General features: G+C 38.4%; 1 protein-coding gene across 1 annotated transcript in view; it reads right to left on the bottom strand.

Annotated features, from left to right (window-relative positions):
• Positions 1-1,667: 1,667 nt before the first annotated feature.
• Positions 1,668-19,681, bottom strand: part of cnksr2a (connector enhancer of kinase suppressor of Ras 2a) — a 52,918-nt gene continuing 34,904 nt past the window's right edge. Inside the window, exons 13-24 of the mRNA XM_034147926.1 lie at positions 16,926-17,140; positions 15,139-15,190; positions 11,900-12,075; positions 10,582-10,655; positions 10,385-10,456; positions 9,509-9,576; positions 9,331-9,428; positions 8,627-8,842; positions 7,804-7,945; positions 7,040-7,264; positions 6,209-6,396; positions 1,668-4,018 (exon numbers count right to left, since the gene is read on the bottom strand). Coding sequence (XP_034003817.1) covers positions 3,821-4,018; positions 6,209-6,396; positions 7,040-7,264; positions 7,804-7,945; positions 8,627-8,842; positions 9,331-9,428; positions 9,509-9,576; positions 10,385-10,456; positions 10,582-10,655; positions 11,900-12,075; positions 15,139-15,190; positions 16,926-17,140 — 1,724 coding nt within the window. The 3' untranslated portion in view covers positions 1,668-3,820. The remainder of the gene's footprint in view (positions 4,019-6,208; positions 6,397-7,039; positions 7,265-7,803; positions 7,946-8,626; positions 8,843-9,330; positions 9,429-9,508; positions 9,577-10,384; positions 10,457-10,581; positions 10,656-11,899; positions 12,076-15,138; positions 15,191-16,925; positions 17,141-19,681) is intronic.

Here is a 19,681-nt window from a genome sequence, read left to right as displayed (position 1 = left end):
TATAGCCAATGTTAGGACAGCCAATTTACATTTACATTTGTATTCAGTCATTCATAATTATTAAAACAAAAACAGTAGGCATCTTAAATACTTACTAAAAATGATAAAGAAATAAGATAATGATGATTACATTGGTAATATAATGTAACTATATATTATATAAAATAACCAACCTAATCTGTGTAATAAAATGTCCTACTGTAGATCACCAAAAATGACAAGCAACAGGGAAAGGCGGTAAAGGTTATGGGGTTTTGTTCATTCCTGTGACCCAATGTGACAGTGTTCTAAGAGGAGAAAAAAACAAGAGCTAAGGAGAGAGATAAAGGGGATTTTGAGAACAAGCAGAGGAGGGGTAAAAAGATTTAGTAGGAGGGAATTGAATTCTCGAACAAATGAGAATTCAGGAAAAGGTTGAGCCAGGCTGCGGAGGAGGCTATCATCACATAAGAGGGAATAGAAAAGTCAAAACAGTAGATAAACGGATGAAGGTGGAGGAGGACATCTTGACAGCAAACAGCAAAGCTAAGCTGAATTTTTAATATATGATAAGGGTTAGATGCATGTGACATTCCTGTTTATTTACTAGTATTGAAACATTTAGGATTTATTCATGATGGATAGAGAAATAAAAGCAAACCAAGAGTATCAAAGATACATTTTTCAGTCTTGTTTTCCATTTCCACTGACAAACAAATCAAAAAAGTCATATGCACGTTTGTGGGTAATAGCTTGGTACCTGCAGGGAGTTCTTTATTCATGAACGTTGTACTTTCTTCAATTTAATCTAAATAGATACCAAATACATAATAAATATCGTCATCATTTTTATATGTTTGAAGGTAATGCTGGATTCAAAATTAATTGGGTGTTATACATCCTGTAGAGAATATTGACGTCGAAAATATTGTATCATATGCTTGAATGTGCAAAGTTATTAAATTAAACATACAGACAACTGGTTCTATACATTTTCTCTATTTGAATGTATTTTATTTTACAGCATTCTACAATTAAATATTCACATTGGTAATTATCATACTTATGTAAAAGAAAATCTAAAAATGACAAAAAGCTTTGTTAAAAATACAAATTCACCATAAAAATCAATAAAACTGAATTCCAAAAGTGATAAGTTTTTTTTGTGAGCCTCACATCTTCAATCTTTTTGGTATTGCATGCACCAAGTGTAACTATATCTGTAAAGATGTGAATAGACAGGTAGTACTTGCACTGCTCGCGGCAAAAAATAAGCTAATTTCTACTTTGGCAGCGGGACAGTGTCATGGGATCGCGCCCACGCCATCATGAAAATTAACTACTAGGTGAGTCAATCACTCCCTGTCTGAAATCACTTTAAAACTGTGTCAGAAGTTGTTGTTATAGTGACAAAATGTTCAACTCAATGAGGCAAGTTTTAGAAAAGTTGTATTGCAGTGGCCCAAGTTTCGTTCAGCTGTGGTACTATTGACGGATTGGCAGGGATTAGGATTGGTCAATTGGGAGAAGCAGCAGAGTAGAGTTTCTAAACCAAAGGATCTGGTTTGTCATTGACTCGCTCTCTTCCTCCCTTGTTGACAGAGAAGATACAACAGCTGTTATCGGTGCTCATCATCCTGTCAACCTCCTCTCTTTCACTGAAGCAAAAACAAACCACAAATACACCCTTATCCAAACGACCACATTTTATTGATCCACCCCTTTCCGACAGAACAGTTAGAATGATAAATGAATACTGTTATTTTACTGTAATTTATAAATTGAACATAGATTAAATAATCTTTACTCAACTTTCCAAAAAAACTGATATAATTAGAGAACACTATCCAAGACACTTAGTTTGCACTCTATAAAGAGAGACCTACTGTATCTAGAGATTTCAAACACAAAAACAGAAAAGGAATATTGTGTTTATCTACAACAAAGACATGCTACTACAACCAACTACTGGCAGCAGCACGGATAGAGCATTCAAACTGTCAAAATGTGTGTTTATTATTGTGTGTGCTTGTCTCTATTTGTGTGTACGATTGCTTTCATAGTTTTGTGCATTGTCTCTGAGTATTGAGATACTTGCCAGCAAATAACAAACTGCCAGCAAATAACAAACTGATATATTTTTTTATTAGCTCCATATTTAATTTCCTATGCAAACATGTCCTTATATTCTCTTAATGGCATGCAGAATGCAGGAGCCCAATGGTATCCAAGGAACAATTCACCCAAGAGACACCGTTATATTATATATCAAATATGAATAATCGTGGATGTTCAGAAACTTTTAGGACTTATTTTGTGATTTTCTTTGCCTATTAATTAAATAAGAGTGGTTAAGTGTTTCATAGGATGACTTTCTATGACAACCGGAATAAACCATCCACTTTATGTTGACTCGTAAAATTGTAGTTCTCATGGTAACCAAGTGTTAAAGTAAGGTTGCCTATTAAAACAAAAGATTATATTAAAAAAAATGTCCCCTTTGAAAGTATTTCCTGCATGTAAAATGCATGCCATCTTGTCTGCACTCAAGTGAGGCCTTCTAAAATGAAATACAAATTCAAAAAAATATCATGGTGTCCAAACTTTGTATTTTACCTCAACAGACTCCAGTATACATCGTGTTAATGAATAGGTTATGTGGGTTGCAATATGAGTAAATATGAGTAATGTAATGTATGAATTAGACAAATCAAATATGTTCCTTTTTTGTCCGTTAAATATAAAATTGCATCTTTTATTTTATAAATGAAAGGAGGATCCCTTCTAATAGACTGAAATTAGATAAGAATCAATCTTGTTGCAGTCTCCAAAAAGATGTAAAAAATACATTGAAAAAAATAGATGAAATGCCGTGCATTAAAATGTCTAAATCAAGAGGTTCCTGTCAACAAGATGTGATTTTAGGAAATACTTAGGCCTAGAGAATAATTAATTATCGTTATTAAAGGAGGTTGATGTTAAATTAAATGAATGGTATCAAGATTTTACCATTAACAAAACTTTGTTGAAGTAAAATAATACTGACAGTGAAAATTAAGTGACAGTATGATACGGAAACTGGCCTCATATCCTTTTTGTGCAAGAAAACAAGTAATCACTGGCTGTTTGAAAGCGGTGTTTAAAGAATTTTTAGGGTAGACTTTTCCTTTAAATGGGTTCTATACCAGGAGGCTCTTGAATGTGCATGCTTCATGTCCAGCCCAGCAAAGTACAGTACGTAATTCTACCAAACCAGCACAACTAATGTCTCTATAACTAGATAGAAACTGAGACTAATTAATTGAAAAAACCCTGTGCTAATCCTCTATGTTGTAATACTCACTGTACAGAAAAGACAATCATAGACATCAAGTATAAGGCTTGACAGAATACAATGCATGTCACTCTGTGGCTATTAGACTGTTAATGAGGCTATGTGCAGTTGGTATAAACATGGCACAACAAGCATTTTGAAATACTGGCAATGGTGGCTCATGAATATACTTTTCTGATCTCTGTCTATCAGGAGAAACAAACTGAGGAAAGTTGTCTAAAGTAAGTATTTAAAGAGCACAAAATCCAACATGTAATAATCGGTTTATGGTTCACCCCTGAGCCAGCCGGAGTGGCCAATCAGCTCGTAGATGTATGTGACATGAGGGCCACACAGGCTTCTCCTCAGAAAGTTGTCATGTTGAACTTTGACACTTTGACAGCTGAAAGCGTATAAAGATTTCAAGTCCTTACTCTCCTCTTTTAACAAAGTCCATCACTGATCGCAACCCTGTCACATCAAAACATCTGCTTCTTGCGGAGCAACTCAAACGTGTGTGTTAACTCATCAGACGTGGGTCTCAATGTACGAGTGTGTGTGAGAGAGTGAGGGGGTGAGGGGCGGACCGGGGTCTGATTCAGTGGTCGAGTCTGGCTCCTGAGAGAACAGCTCCTGATAGGCTCTTTTCCACTCCTGGAACTCTGCCGACGACAGCTGGGGATTGGTCAACAGCCTGTCAATCAGCGCTAGCTCCCCCTCCCTGTCCTATGGGGGGGATGCAGAAACACAGGAAGGGGGTGGGGTCATTTTCTCGTGCTTTATAATTCTAACCACTAAACTTTTAAACGCAGACACACGTAAAGCAAGACACACACTTAATGGGATACATTAAGTTTTGGGAAGAACTCACAATTTTTTCACTAAGGACGACCATTTTGATTTGAGATCATTTATTCTGGAGAGTTTGACAACTGCAACTACTCAAATGCTTTTTCGTGAAATATAGAAGGGTTATTTATGATCACTCACTTGTTTCTTTAGATGAGCCAGTACTGGTTTGGGTTCTAATAAAATAGTTGCCAGTTATTTCCTGTCAATCAACTAACTGAAAAATCAACTAATTATTCCAACTGCACCTATAAAACACTGTTAAGTAGCTTAATTTATATAATGATGACATCATATTGTATAAGCATTTTATGTATTTTGTATGGAAAAAATATAATTTGATAGGTATCTCAAGCTGTAAATGTAGTAAAGTAAAACTATAACACTTTCTTTTGAAATCGACAATCGAAGTAAAAGCAAAAGTATGGTGTATATGTGTATATAATATATATATATATAATATATAGGTAATATAATATAACCATATATGGTGCAATGCTCACAAAATCGTATTTCTCCCTTGGACTGATAAAGTATTTTTGATTAATTGATGACCTCAAATCTGTCCTTAAGTACAGTATGTGAGTAAATGTGCAGCGAACCATTCCACTACTAGATTGTAGTTTGTTGTTTCAGTTCAATTTCGGCATATTAAAGACAGAGAGAAAATGTTCCTTTGCTGTTTCCACAGCAACCACTGCGGATAAGTCACTGCTGCCTGAACACACACACACACACACACACACACACACACACACACACACACACACACACACACACACACACACACACACACACACACACACACACACACACACACACACACACACACACACACACACACACACACACACACACACACACACACACACACACACACACACACACACACACACACAACTTCATACCTTGCAAACAGCAGTTTATGGTATACCAGGGTCACATGGAGGACTAAGGTGTCTCCTATATGCTCTCATTATTTGAAAAACGTAATGTAGGCCAGAGAGACGCCAGACAGGGGACAAACATGTAAGCTCCTCCTCCCAACCTGAATCATCAAACACGGGCTAACAAAGTCACAGACCCTTGCAAAAAGCTGTTGTAGCTACATGAACAAGCAACAAAGGCCCTTGCCAACCTTCCCGCCCACGTACACGGAGAAATAACAAAGATACAAACTCTATAGAGACAAAATGGAAAACAGCCACAGAAAAAAGCCATTCACAGGCACCCAGCCCTGAGACATTACCACTGTTCCTATAGCAAAATGCCACAGATGGCTGTATAACAAGCAAACCAAACCGAGGACACAGACTGGGACAGTTGACGCCACGCAAAGTAAAAAGACAGAGACAGTGTGTATAAAGATGTGTACAAACGTCATGGTCAGAAAAATCATTGTGGGTTACAACAAAAAATTCACATAAAATGTAAAGTATCCTTCTACAAAAAAAAAGGTTTGATCCGGTGTTGTGTACTGGTTATTATCTAGGGGCAGTTGACACACAACTGACCATAGATAATTATTTCAGAAACGACTACATAAAAAAAAAGCATGCAAGAAGCGAATCAATTGTCGCCGGGATTGATGTTGACAGTAAATGGTCATTTTAAGCATTATTTGCCAAAGTTTCTCTAATACATTTTGCAGGAAGTAATGCAACAAGTGGGAGCAGCCATTGTGAGATGTTAGATCAGGAGCTGCAGTTGCATCAGAACATCCTGGCTGTATTCATTTTTCTTTGACTTTGTTAAAAAATGCGTTGTGTCGCCAAATCTTATTGATCATAACCTAAATTAAAAATAAAAATCTTACCAGATTTGATTTGATTTGCATAAAAAATATCAACGACGTCAAAGGGCATTTGAAAATGCCAATTAATTCTTACTTTGGTATAGCAGCTTAAGTGATACAAATCCATGTACATCACAATCAGAATCGGTTTTTATTAACAAGTAAGTAGGTTTACACATATGAGGAATTTGCTTTGGTCTATACAGTATATATGCTTATGTGTGTTTATGCACATTTATGTTTGTATATGTCCTGCACGCGGGTGAACCAACCTTCAGGGTGGATGTCAGGATGCGGAGGCGGTGAAGGCGCTCGTTGAGCTGAGGGTCTGCGGCCCGTCGGAGGAAGGACTGCCTGCACTCTGACTGACCTCTGGAGTCTGACCCCCGACCCAGTGGACAGACCCCGCCCTGCTCACACGCTCGGAACAGGTCGCCCAGGGATGCACCCTCGCTGCCGCCTTCACACAGTCGAAAGAAAGACCAAATCACACACCTAATAATGATTTAAACCCTTCTGCGCTATTTAATTTACTGTTGTCAAACACTTTGAAGCTAAGAGCTAAAGAGCGTCAGAATCGGATTAAATTGTGTTGTATCTCACAGCAACCACTGGAGGACAGAAGCACACCTCAATGACCCTTCTACTGAATAATGACATGTTATTAATGATGAAAAAGTTCTTCCTCTGCTAGAGTGAGGAAATGAAAATTCACATGGATATTATATTGAATTGTTTACTATTTTAGTTTGGCACTTTTCTTTCTTTACGCCGCTGGGCTCATCTTGGCACCGTTCTCTCATTAGCCTCATTAGATGAGTGTATTACTGGAGTGTATGTAACTCGATACTGATGATTTAAATGGAAATGTGCCTGCCTGAGAGCGTTTTTATTTCTGGCACCTTTACTGACGTCAACGTCTTCAACAAAAAATAAGTACTTTTTTCAGTCTCTAGTGGCTGTCAGTCAATGTGAGACACATTCTGCCTTTTTTGCTCTTTCCTGACATCCATCCGCCCACACAACGCAAAGCTACATGTATTCTATCTCTTCTTCTATCCATCCACAGGTAACACAGTACACGTATGTTCCTGATTACTCACTGTTGTGTGTTTGCTGTTCTTCTTTCGCAGGGGGTGTGAGGAGTGTGTGTAGGTTGCTGTCTCGTGGCAGTGTGAAACTGCGGGGTTTCCCTCCCTTGGTTGCCATAGGAATTAGCCTTGTCATCGCCATGGGCAACGGGACATTCCTCTGAGCAGGAAGAGTGTAAACAGCTCCGGCCATCATACTCCCGATTACTGGACTAGGCTCAGCAAAGACGGCGTCCTCTGTAACGTAGAGATAAGAAATAACAACAAAGTTCAATTGTTTTTGTTCTTTTACAGCAACATAAACAATTAGCTTTTGATTGTATTGCTTATTGAGAATATAGAGCTATGTACACACATCAAATCTGTACAAATAGAACTCACACCAGATATATATTAAATATTATTAAGAAAAATATTAAGTAGAAACAACTAAGGATGTTTATTATCCAACATAAACCTTCTTCATCAACTCTTCAATTCATACATTTTGTGCAGAATTATGAGACAAACACAACATTTTAGAACATATATCGTGTGTGTTATATTCTCATTGGAGCAATGCTCTCTTTGGAGGAAGACCACCAATGATGCAAATGGCAGCAGTGATAGCAAACCTGCCCTATCTATTTGTCAGTGTCAAATATCCGGCTATATCGGGCTCTGTGACCTGAATCTAATAGTAACACAGGAGAGGCACAAGCCACGCTAAAATAATATCGATTCAATCAATTTATCTAAAAATGAGTCTTGGATTCATCTTCTGGTTTGTGTGCTACCTAGAGGTCCAGTTTGAAGGTAGTGCAGTCCCGCCTCAGTTAACGGTGTCTCAATCAGGTCCTGCCAGGAACGTCTCTGAGACGAGGAAGAGCGGCCCGGAGACCCCGTCTCACTGCTGCCCCCTGCGGGACTGGATCGGTACTACGACAAACAGTAACGGAGACAATCAGTAATGTTAGTCATAAATTGTATCAACTTCTTATTCTTATGTAGAGTTTCTGACTGACCAGATTATAGACTAAAAGAGAAAAACCATCCATGTGTATCATGGTAACTCTTTGACTAGCATTATCCAAGAGTCATTGTAAATGTATTGTTTACTGTATTTAGAGTTGTGCAGACATTGATGACTTGGGACCCAAGGAAGTAACTGGGGATCGCAATAAACACTCTAGTTTGAAAGTGCTCATATCTTATTCACAAAAGCTTTTTAGTCGTACAATTCTTTTTGACTAAACAAATTATTCTGATGTACAGTAGATGCTTCACTTCACTCACTCCATGAAAAACTCATTAAAATTAAGAGTCTGGTAGTCACATTCTGTCAGGAACAAAAGCTTAGAATAATTTCTAAGTAGTTAAAATCCAATCTCTACTGGTAGCCCCTACTGGTAGGATGAATCAGCTTTTTGTGTGGCAATAACTTAATTTAATTACATTGTGTTCAACTCTGTGTCACATTTTGCCTGAAATCTCATATTGAGTTCATTTTCTAAATTAGGTTATAAGACAGCTACAGTTTGGCCTGATGGTGGTGCTAAAGGAAAAGGGCGCAAAATATGAATTGTTGTGATATATCACTTTTGATAGACCAAGACGCACCTCTACAGTATCACATCTGTACTGCATGTCGCTGCTGCTGCTGCCCCCTGGTTTCCTCCCACTGTGTGTAGTGCCTCCCCCTAGAGGGCCAGGGTGGTACTGTGGCTCTGCAGCCAACCCGGGGGGGTCGCCACAGAGAAAGTCCTCCTGAGAAGAGCGAGAACGACACGTCTCTGTAGAAGACAGTCGAGTTCGGCCTTCCATATAGGCACTCATCTGATAGAGAAAGAGGAAAGAATAAAATGGTGTCTCAATCAATTGTAATGACACTCTTGAAAAAATGAATTTATCTGACGAAGGGTTAAAATGATCATTGAATAAGTATTTGAAAGAGAAAGAAATAAACACAACAGAAAGGCAAACAAGAAGTAATGTGTTTTTGTTGAAAAGGCAACCACCAAAGGGTTTTTATGGCTCTTAATGATTAGGATTTCAAATATTATTATCTTGTGTGTGCCTATTTGACTGAAAACAGCATTGTAAAAGCTGTAGTTTGAAATCCTAGTTTTAAAAACACAAATCATATAATGTGGAGCAAAGCAGTATGAGGGAAATGTATAGCATCAATTACACCAAATTGTGCCACACCACTCCCTTGAGTCTAATTTGCAATAACTTAAACTGGGGAAGCGCACTGAGCTCAATTTTTGCCTTCAAGCACAGCAGATGAGTGTGTAATATGGCTGTGTGTGTGTGTGACTCACTGATGGAGGCCGTGGGTAGGTATCATATGGAGGTGGGGGACTGTCCTGTTTGGGGCTGGAGGTGGTTTCCTCTTCATGTTCACTCTCACTCCAGTAATCTTCAGGAAACCCACACATGGACAGTCAGAACCACCATCTATGCATCCATTGTAATGTCTAATCTCATATAATAACTCACCCTGCTCCTGACGTATCCTCTCTCGCTCTGCGTGGCCCACGGCAGCCATATTGAGACGACTCAGCCATCTAACAGAGCGGAAGAACAGCCTGCTGCAGTGAATCACACATACTGTATTTTCACATAACATCCATTATGAAGAAATAGTTAAATGCTCTGGGACATTTGCTAATTTGCTTCTGACAATAATTAAATGACACGATTGATAACATGAATGACGGTAAGCTTAGTTTAGCTTAGCATACAGACTGGAAACAGCTAGCCTGGCTTCGTCCTAATAAAGCTAACACATCCACCTACCATCAACTCTCTTTTTATATTTTGTTTGTTTAATCTTGAATAAATATTGTGTTTGTTTAATCTTAAAAAAACAAGAATTTGTGATTTATTTTAGGAAGGCTAGCTCTTTCTACCTGCTAAAGGTTGTAATGAGAACCTTAGCTAACCTATTACTTCTTATCTCACCTCAAGCTAGAAAGTGGATAAGCACATTTCTCAAAAGGTTCATGAATAAGTAATTACAAAGGGCTTAAACACTTATTTCTCCCAAGAAATTGCAAGAACGTGTTACAGCTTTCCACTGCAATTTAACCTATTGAGGAATACTGTAAAATATTGGGTTAAATTATCTATTTCAAATTCTGAAACTGCAGCACAGTTCTCTGCACAGGTGGAAACTTGAGCCTCTATGCAAACATATCTTGAAAATTATGTTTTTCATACACATCACTGATATCAGGCCTTCTCTTCATCAAGAAAAAAACATTGTTGTTTAGTGCTTTGTGGATATTTAACAGGAAACTGCTCAAATGCCACCCAGCAGGGAGTTTGCACTTTTGCATAACCTTCATCCATGTGTGGTCCATGCTGCTTTACCTGTTCATGTCATCCACTCCATCTGCTGCAAAGTAGAAACTCTTGACCTTGGGGTGACATGCTTTGAAAGCACTAGAGAGATATGAGAGAATTAAATGGGTTATTTGTGCAGGGAAACATGTATACAGGAGAGCATAGAACTGCACATGGAGTAAACACATGAATTGAATAGGCAATAGTTTTCGTAGTACACTTACTACTTCTTGCGACATTCACTGGCACGGTCAATCTTAAACTCTGGAAGACTGACAAAACCTTCTGCCTTCTCATCCTAAAAGATAAATACAAGATAATAGGAGAAATATATATAATAAGCCAATGGAAAGAAATTAAGGAAAATGTTCCTTACAATCTGTTTTTTTCAGCATAAATATGACTTTTGTGGCTCTATGGTTGTGGTAACATTTCACACTTCCCCTGTAGAGATTCAAGGAAACGCAAACTGACACAAAATAAGTCACATGAGCCTCCTACATCTTTTGAAACAAGCATATCCTAACTTTAATCATTTGAGGTCAATGCCTCATCTCAACCAATTGCACTAACCTTAACCAGCTGAAAGGGTTTCTTGCCAAGAACAGTAGTGTGGTTCAAATCAAGGGATAGCATGTAGACACACGTCAACGTTTCTCATTACATGTTACTTGTTAGACGCTTTAATCCAAAGCGACTTACATACTCAATACTGTGGGCAATCCCCACAGGAGCAATTTGGGGTGAAGTGTCTTGTCCAGGGACACAACGACATGCTGACTGCAGTGGGGTTTGAACCTGTGACCCCCTGATCCGAACACCAACACACAACCCACTGCACCACACGCCTCCCCTAACTTTAATCATTTGAGGTCAATGCTTCATCTCAACCAATTGCACTAACCTTAACCAGCTGAAAGGGTTTCTTGCCAAGAACAGTAGTGTGGTTCAAATCAAGGGATAGCATGTAGACACACTTCGACGTTTCTCATCAGATCTTATTTTCTGAACAATGACCCATCCCAATCCTAACCCCTCAAGCTAATTCGTTATCTTAACTAATGGAATTTACCTCAACCAGCTACACAGGGAACATCTTGCTGGTTTTCCCCATGGATTTATTGTGTATTGCTGTAAATACCATAGATAGCAAGAGCTCTGTTGTTTAAGCTAAATGCTCAAATGTGACCATCTCAGTTATGTAAGCATGTTAACAATTGCTAATTAGTATTAAACAGATAGTCTGGCTGAGGCGGATGTTGGTTTTGCAGGTATTTGGTAATAAATTAAAGGTATGGGTTAAGCTTAAACTTTGACCTAAACTAACTAAAAACCAAAAATAGTCCATAGCTCCATTTAAGTTACCCAAAGCAGAAATCAAAGAAAAATGTCATCATTGGCTCTTTGTTCCATATTCGCTCTTAAAAACTATGAAGTGTGTGACACTTGTTGAAGACTGCTACTTAAAATATATTTCAGTTTCAAAACAAAAATTAACTAAGAGGCTGGAAAAGATAATAAAAAATAAAAAACATGACTCACCTCCTCATTGATGTACCAGTACAGGCAGTTGTCCTTCAGAACAAACCAGTATTTCTTCCATTTGTGAGAAAAGTAACCCTTCGCATCTCTCTTTCTCCACAGCCAGCCCTCGCAGTCTCCTCTGCCCAGCGCCTTGCAGGAAACACGCCTCCGACTCAGAGAGGCCAAACTTCTTCCTGTAACAACACAGAGGATGCATGACAGACAGGAATATAAATCAGAAAAATGAAATAAGCGAGAATTCAAAGCAAGATACATGGCTTGTAAGTGCTCAATCTCTTAAAGTAGTGTGAATAAAAACAGTTATAAAATGCCACATCCTAATGGTGCAATAATTCTAGCTAACAGTTTAGTCTCTGGGTTTGACAGAACACTGCTGCACTGCAGTAAGGTAAGAGGTATTTAATAAAAATTATCTTTGCTTCTGGCACAAAAGCACTGTAACATTTTTCCCAACACACTTGGCTCCCGGTTACGGCTGCAGAGAAACTTATATTGTGCAAAAGTTGAACAACATTAAATGCGAAAGCAATTCAATATCCCACTTTTATCTAGAGCAATGGAAAGATCTCTGTGGAATGTATCTCTTAAAAAAACCTACCCTCTACTACAAACCAAAGCTCGAACAGTGTGAAAAGCTTGAAGTCTTAAGAGACTCCGTAGATAACGTTATACTCTCTGATAAAGAGTTAACTACATCCTAAAAATGTGCAAAGGTGTCTTCGATTTTTCCAACTATTTTCTTTGCAGCAGCTCCACAATTAAAGATATCATCACACATGTAATGTCGGTTTCAAGAGAGACTCTCATTCAAGCCACTGTCTCAGACAAGGACCAAAAAGAATAACAAGTATATCATTACATGTTTGATAAGGGGGCTACTCCAAGCACTTAAAACAATTACTAAATAATAATCATCACATTCATTTTCAAACTTTGGTTTAATTGCTGTAAACAAACAAAGCTGTTGCGCGGAAATGTGCAGATGGCGCTAAAGCTTCCAAAGCTTCTCGCGATGGCAGATGGTAAAACAAGTGAAAGAAAATCACTTCCAACATGTTGATTCATGATAGTGTGATTGAAAAAAATAACTTTGGGCAAAGAGGCCAATAAACTGATACCAGGAAGTTGGAGAGAATACACAAACTGTAGGGAGTAAAACCATCAAAACAAAAGCAGAAGGATTAAGGGGATTTAAAATGTTCTTAAACACAAACAATTAAACATACCAATGACCTGAACAATGATCTTGTCTGATTGAAGATATCAAACTTGTCAGGATCACATCACAATGGGGATTATGAATAGTAGGGGAGAGTGGGGTAACATGAGCCAGTGGGTAAATTGACCCACCCCCTTTATCTAGGGAACTGTGCACATGTGTGGTCATGTGACCATACATTCAGGAAGCACCCATCATTTATATTTGGCTGTGATGGAGAGAATCACTGGTTAAAGTGGTAAATGTGTTTTTTTCACAATAAATCATGTTTTGCTTAAGTACATTTAGTACATTTTCAACATGGCAGGTATAATTATTGTTATGTCAAACCACATTTATCCAGGTCTAAAAATATGTAATAAACATGTTGGTTATTTATCATGGTGTAAAACCATGTGAATCATTTAGCTAACGATAAGCATGAATGACTAAGCTAGACAGCTTTTTTCCCCAAAAAGTGGCTGTGGGGAAAAGTGAGCCACATGCTGTGGGGTAAACTGAACCAGTGTTTGAGCTTAACCCCCCATGAGGCGCTAAAGTTAGTATAAAATGCTATTTTAACATTTTTATGTTTTAAACTTTGTAAATTCTTCATGCCAAGAAAGTCCAAGAGAAAGACTGAGGAGATAGAGAGAGCAGCCACTGAGGGCAAGGGTGGAAAATCCATCAGAGCAGTAGCAAAAGACAGAAAAATGGACAGGTCAACCCTATGTAGATACATAAAAAGTAAGGAGTAAAGGAATTGAAAACAGTAGGGTACAGTGGAACAGCAGAGAAAAAGAGGGTCTTCACCCAGTTCCATGGCCTCACTCCAAAGAAATGCTGTGAACTGGCTTTTGAATTAGCAAATGGAACAACATTCCTGTACTGTAACAAACAACTCCGGTTTAAACTTGAAAAAGTCAATTGGTCTAATTACCCCTAGATGGTTCAATAAATCAACTTAAGTGAAGCCACAAGACCAGTTTTTTTAAGAAGTCATATTTTCATGGCCCTTTGTGATAGATGCATTATTACAGTATACTTTTGATTGACAGAAGAGATCCTGAAGTAAAGGTTGTTGTTGTCATTTGACTTCCATCTAATGTTTCCTTCCCTAGAGGACAACATAAGTATAAATTGGCTCATCTTACACCACTCTCCCCTACTAGTACATATTACTTTATGAAGCATGTGCATATGCCCATGCTAGTCTTGTGGTAGGGGGTTAGGGCAGAGAGAGGGACTGTTTTTTTGGATTCAGTTCTTTTTTTGCCCTTTCCAAAAAACTCCCTAACTAAAGGTGGGGTAGGTAATTTTGGAGAAACCAGCTCGAGTGCGCTAGAATTTGAAAATACACAGCCGGAAAAAATCTGCCACTTCCTTACAGAGCCCCTCCTCCAACACACACAAACGCGCACATGACCAATGAGGGCACGAGATAAGTCTGTGCACAGATGGAAGGCTGACAGGCAGGTAGGCCATCCAGTTATTTTAGCCGGGCCGGCTAAAATGATTGGTCGTACTTTTTACAGTACTACTGCTTCCACAGATGACATTCTTTAATGGATTTTTTGTCAAAGCACTTAAGATATTCATTGCTATCGGGATGTTAAGAGCATTCCATGGAATATAACAAAAAGTGTATCTCGAGCCGGTTTCTCAAACTTACCCACCCCACCTTTAATGCTTTAATAATTATTATGATAAACATTTGACAACCACAGAGGTATAAATGATTGCAATATCAATACATGGTTAATTATTAACTGTATTTTCAACTCTGTGGACCATGGTATGGACTCTCAATAAAAGGTCTAAGTAGCATATCTCCATGTGTAATGAAAGATAGTTATGTTCAATTAATTGCTACCCAGAGAGTCTTCAAGCACCAGGTCGGCTGCACATGCAAATATATCACAATTGTTACAAATGGAGTGCATGCATTCATCTATGTTTCTACGCGAGAGTAAATGAGTGTAGGACTGTGATATGGCTCTCCAAAAAAGGAAACTGAACAGGTGTCTTCTCCGCTTACCTTTAGTCTTCTTCCTGTTCTTTGACTGCAGAGAGGAGGACTGTTGGTATGTCTAAGAGCAAAATAACAGAACAAGAGGGAGGGTGAGATGGGGAGAGAGCTGTCAAGATGAATCAGTGCCCTTTGTTTACTGCAAAGAATCATGGGATATAAAAGATGACAGATAATAGCGAGCAAGGAGGAGAAGAGAAAGAAGACACTTAAATACAAAGGAAAACCCTTTCCCTCATTATCTTTCTGTCTCACACTGACAGGTACTCTTGTTGGGGTGGCAAAGTTGACCTTATGGAGGACTTAAGCAACTCTCACACCTCTAAACATAGAACAAATGGACAGGAAGGGGGGGTTAGCACAGTAGGATATTCAGGTGATGGAGAAAAAGAGAGAAAGTGTGTACTGGGCCTCTGGGTTAAAACAGAACATTTCAGCAAGCAAAATATGAAGGACAAACGTGTAAAACAGGGGTTTTCAGGTCTGTATAGGCACCGAGCTATGGGCTACATTCCTGTTTTTGAGCATCTGTTCACATTTAGGTAATTTGGCGCCTTAAAGGCCATCCAATTACAGTAAAAGTGCCAAATTAGCCATTCAATCCTGATTGTATCCTACCAATGGATGTACAGACAAATATGATTGGACTACTTTGTTCCAAAGAAAACTCCAAACGATTCTGAGATAAGTTCTCAAAGTCTATGGAGTGTCTTTTCTCTATGATTTCTCAGATTACATTGTCGGTAAATGGAAATGCTTGGAAAGTGTATATCACATTAAATATGTAAAAATATAATTTGCAAGTTGCAAAACCTCTCGTCTATAATATGAAACTCACATGGTCAGCATATTTGAGATGTGACCTCCCTCGAAAGGTCAGATGGGGCAACAGATCAGCTCTGATGTAACAATATTACACATGTCACAACCTGGAGCTCTGCCATTCACAGCCCCACGCTCAGCAAGACAGATGACATGGGCCCGCCCACACCCACTGACACGCCATCTGCCATCGCAGCAACCATGCACACTGTAAATACACACACACATGGAAACACATTTAATTTGCTGTCAAGACATATAACGTCACCAACGGCCAAATGGACTGCCTCGAACTGAGCTTGGACTGACAGGCAGGGCAGAAAGATGCCAGGAACGTGACAGGGGGTAATAACACGTTGGCATTCACACATCACACTTTTTCACGAGGGTTAAAATGGCTGGCTGCATCAAAACAAAACAGATAGTGTAACCTCATTTGAGCTTTAACTTCAGGGAGGCAGCTGAGTTTCATTCCCTTATTTGAGCGACATTATGCAACTACATAATTACATTTTAAAGCTACTACATGCAACATAACGGAGAATCAACTTTATTTTTCAACATTCGAATGCAGGTAGGACTCTAGCTTTATCAATTTGTGGCTACATATTTGATGCTAAGTGCTCATGCCGAGAAAACTGCTCTTTGCTATTAGCGGTGAGCGACAAATAATATGTTGTGTTATAGTGACATCAGTCCTGTTTGTCCAAGAGCAGCAAAATAATAAATGTAAACTTGTTCTATTTCTGGGGGAAAATCTTAAAAATACAAAGTACTTCTTAAGCTCTTCTGTCTCCAGCATACTAAAAAAACTGAATATTCCCTCAACAGTGGAGCATCACCTGTTGTGTACTAGATGTGTTAAAGATGTTAAAATTGTTTAAGTTCTTATAAACAAACAGTTGAAAGTCCTTGGCCTATATGTTGTAAATCAAAAATAATGGTTATAAAAAAGAGAAAAACAAGTGACTTACATGATAAATTGAGGCCGGCTCTCTCGGTGGAGAATCTCTTTGATTTGTTTGCAGGACATAGTGGGAGGGGCTTTGGCTGTGGTGGCTCCGTCTCTTTGCGCGCTTGGCCGTGTCATTGGTCCGTTTGCCTGGGCGAGCTGTGTGGGAGGAGTAGTCCTCAGAGCTGGTCCTCTCGTCCACGCCGGAGATTCCCACGTAACGCATCAGGGACGCTTCTGTGAAATCATCCAAACAAATCAGCACACAATAACCTAAAGTCAAAATGTGTCAAATTCACATATGGATAGGTTGACTTTACCGTTAACCAAAACAACAAATTTGAAACACTAGGTATTGATCTTATGTTATATATTCTGTCTTATGTTCTTCATTACTTCTACCTATCATGAGTCTCGGCTGGGTTAATATACTCTAGACATTATTATCTACAAATATATCACAGTGCCAATATGTGTCACTCAAACACTTAAAACATAGATTTTGACCTTTAACCACTACATTATTACTGAGCTAAACAGTTATTTAAAAAATGTCAGAGCAAATGTCTTCAGATCAAATATACACTGGAAAATGCACATCTCTAAGATAAGATTTTTGTGACTGTTCATTGTTAATAACAGAACAATAAAAAGGTAATTGTTTGTTGCCTTCAAAAACAATGCATATGAAAGTTACAAAAAGTCACACTAACTTGCCTCAAGGATATTGACATGTTGACATGCATCCCATCAATTCCCACTTCCCTTCATTAAATACGTTTTGGACCACAAGTGAGAACTATAGTACACAGTTTTAGTCAACGTTTAGTTTGTGTCACACATCAAGCTGTATATATAATGTATATAATAATTTATAATGCATGAAAACATAACTTTTGTTTGAGAACGACACACTCTCTAACTATTTTTGTTTGGACAAAATAGATAAAGATAAATAACTGTTGATGTTTAAAAATCACTAAGTTACTGTGGTCTTAAATGCTAAAAGTTGCAAATGTGTATCTGGGTTTTTGAAACTTTGGTAAAGTATTTCTTATATTCTTTAGCTGCATTAACATAGACTTGTTTCTAGCCAATATCTGTATACTGTAGTTATGTACACAGGTTCTTTGAGGGTAAATGAACTTTAAACGCATCACTTCTTAAAGGGGACCTATCATGCAAAATGCACTTTTTGATGTCTTTTATACATAAATATGTGTGTGTCAGGGAACTCACGCAGCGTCAGAAAATAAAACCCTCTCTCTTTTCCTCCGTACCCAAATCGCTAAAAACAGGGGTACAACGGAGCTGATCCAGATTTGCCGCCGATATGACATCAAACCGGCGGCGGACCCACAGCACCATCAGAAACGTTGCTCTCAGAAAGAATGCCCGACTATTTTGGACGTAATATGATCGGTGTTTACATTAGCATCGCTAACAATCAGAGCTAACCTGTACTGCAGAGAGCATGTGTGTGAAGAAGCAGGAAATAAAAAGGAACTCACCTTGCGGTATAACCGGCAAGAGAGAAAGCCTTTGAGCTCCATACTGTTTCAGAAATAATCCTTGATCTAATAATCCTTGCGTTTCATCACCGCAGCATTTTAGACAGTATCTGCCAGGTATCTGAGCCGGCATAAGCTTCGCCCCCTCTTATTTAAAAAAAAAAAATCAGTTTAAAAAAAAAAAAATAAGCTTTTTTTAATTTTGTATTTAGCCTTTATTTATACAGGTGAAAATCTCATTGAGACACAGGGTCTCATTCTCAAGAGAGACCTGTTTATACCCAGAATCAGCACTTTTGGAACAGGAAGAGAAATAGAGGGATATGAGGCATGGCTAGAATGGGTGATCTGTTTTGTTTTTTTGACCAAAACACTTCATAGACATGTTTTTTATATTTTTTAATATATCTGAGACCTGTACCACTTTACAATAAGACTACCCTTATAAGGGATTCATAAAGGGTTTATAATTAGGTTATGAATTAGGTTGTAAACACTTTATTAATCATTAAGAACCATTTATAAACCAGTTCTAACATAGTTTTCATACATCAACACACTATTTGGCAAGATGACTAAGCCTTATATTGGCTACTTAGCGAGAATCAACTCAGTGAACAACAGATACCAAGGATGCTGGCTGATGAATAAGATGAAGTAAGCTAAGTAGCCAATATAAGACTTAGCAGTACAGATAAATGTGGGCTCACTATTTGGCAAGCAACCAGTCACAGTTGCCCTGTTTATCTCATGTCTTATAAAAGCTTAATAATGATTTATAAAGTGTTCACAACCTAATTAATAAATGAATTACAAACTATTTGTAAACCCTTTATAAGGGTAGTCTTATTGTAAAGTGGTACCCTGAGACCTATGCTATTGCCTAAAAATAGCATGATAGGTGACCTTTAAGAGGAATTCAATCCCAAAATGTTGCTTACCAGAAAATCATTGGTTGCTTAAAATGACCTGTGTCAAATTGTAGAATTGTACTAAGTTTGATGAGAGTATTTATTGAGATATGCTAGGTGGACTGATGGATCCATATTTTCCACCATCAAGATGCTGTTGTGAGAGAACATGTCCACGCATGTGTGTCTAAGTGTGACTTGAGTGTTTATTGAATTGGTTCTGGTTCACGAAGTCTACATATTTTTTTCAGACCAACTTCCTCTTCAGCGCTCCCACCGGGGGAGGAAACTCAGGTCTCACTTCTTCTCTCTCCTCACGGTTCCAACCCTGTCCTCCCCTGGTTGCTAGGCAGCGG

The sequence above is a fragment of the Trematomus bernacchii genome, unplaced genomic scaffold, assembly GCF_902827165.1.
Source record: "Trematomus bernacchii unplaced genomic scaffold, fTreBer1.1, whole genome shotgun sequence".
Classification (NCBI taxonomy): Eukaryota; Metazoa; Chordata; class Actinopteri; order Perciformes; family Nototheniidae; genus Trematomus; species Trematomus bernacchii.
Note: the sequence above shows the minus strand (reverse complement) of the source record. Positions and strands in the feature narration are given on the sequence as shown.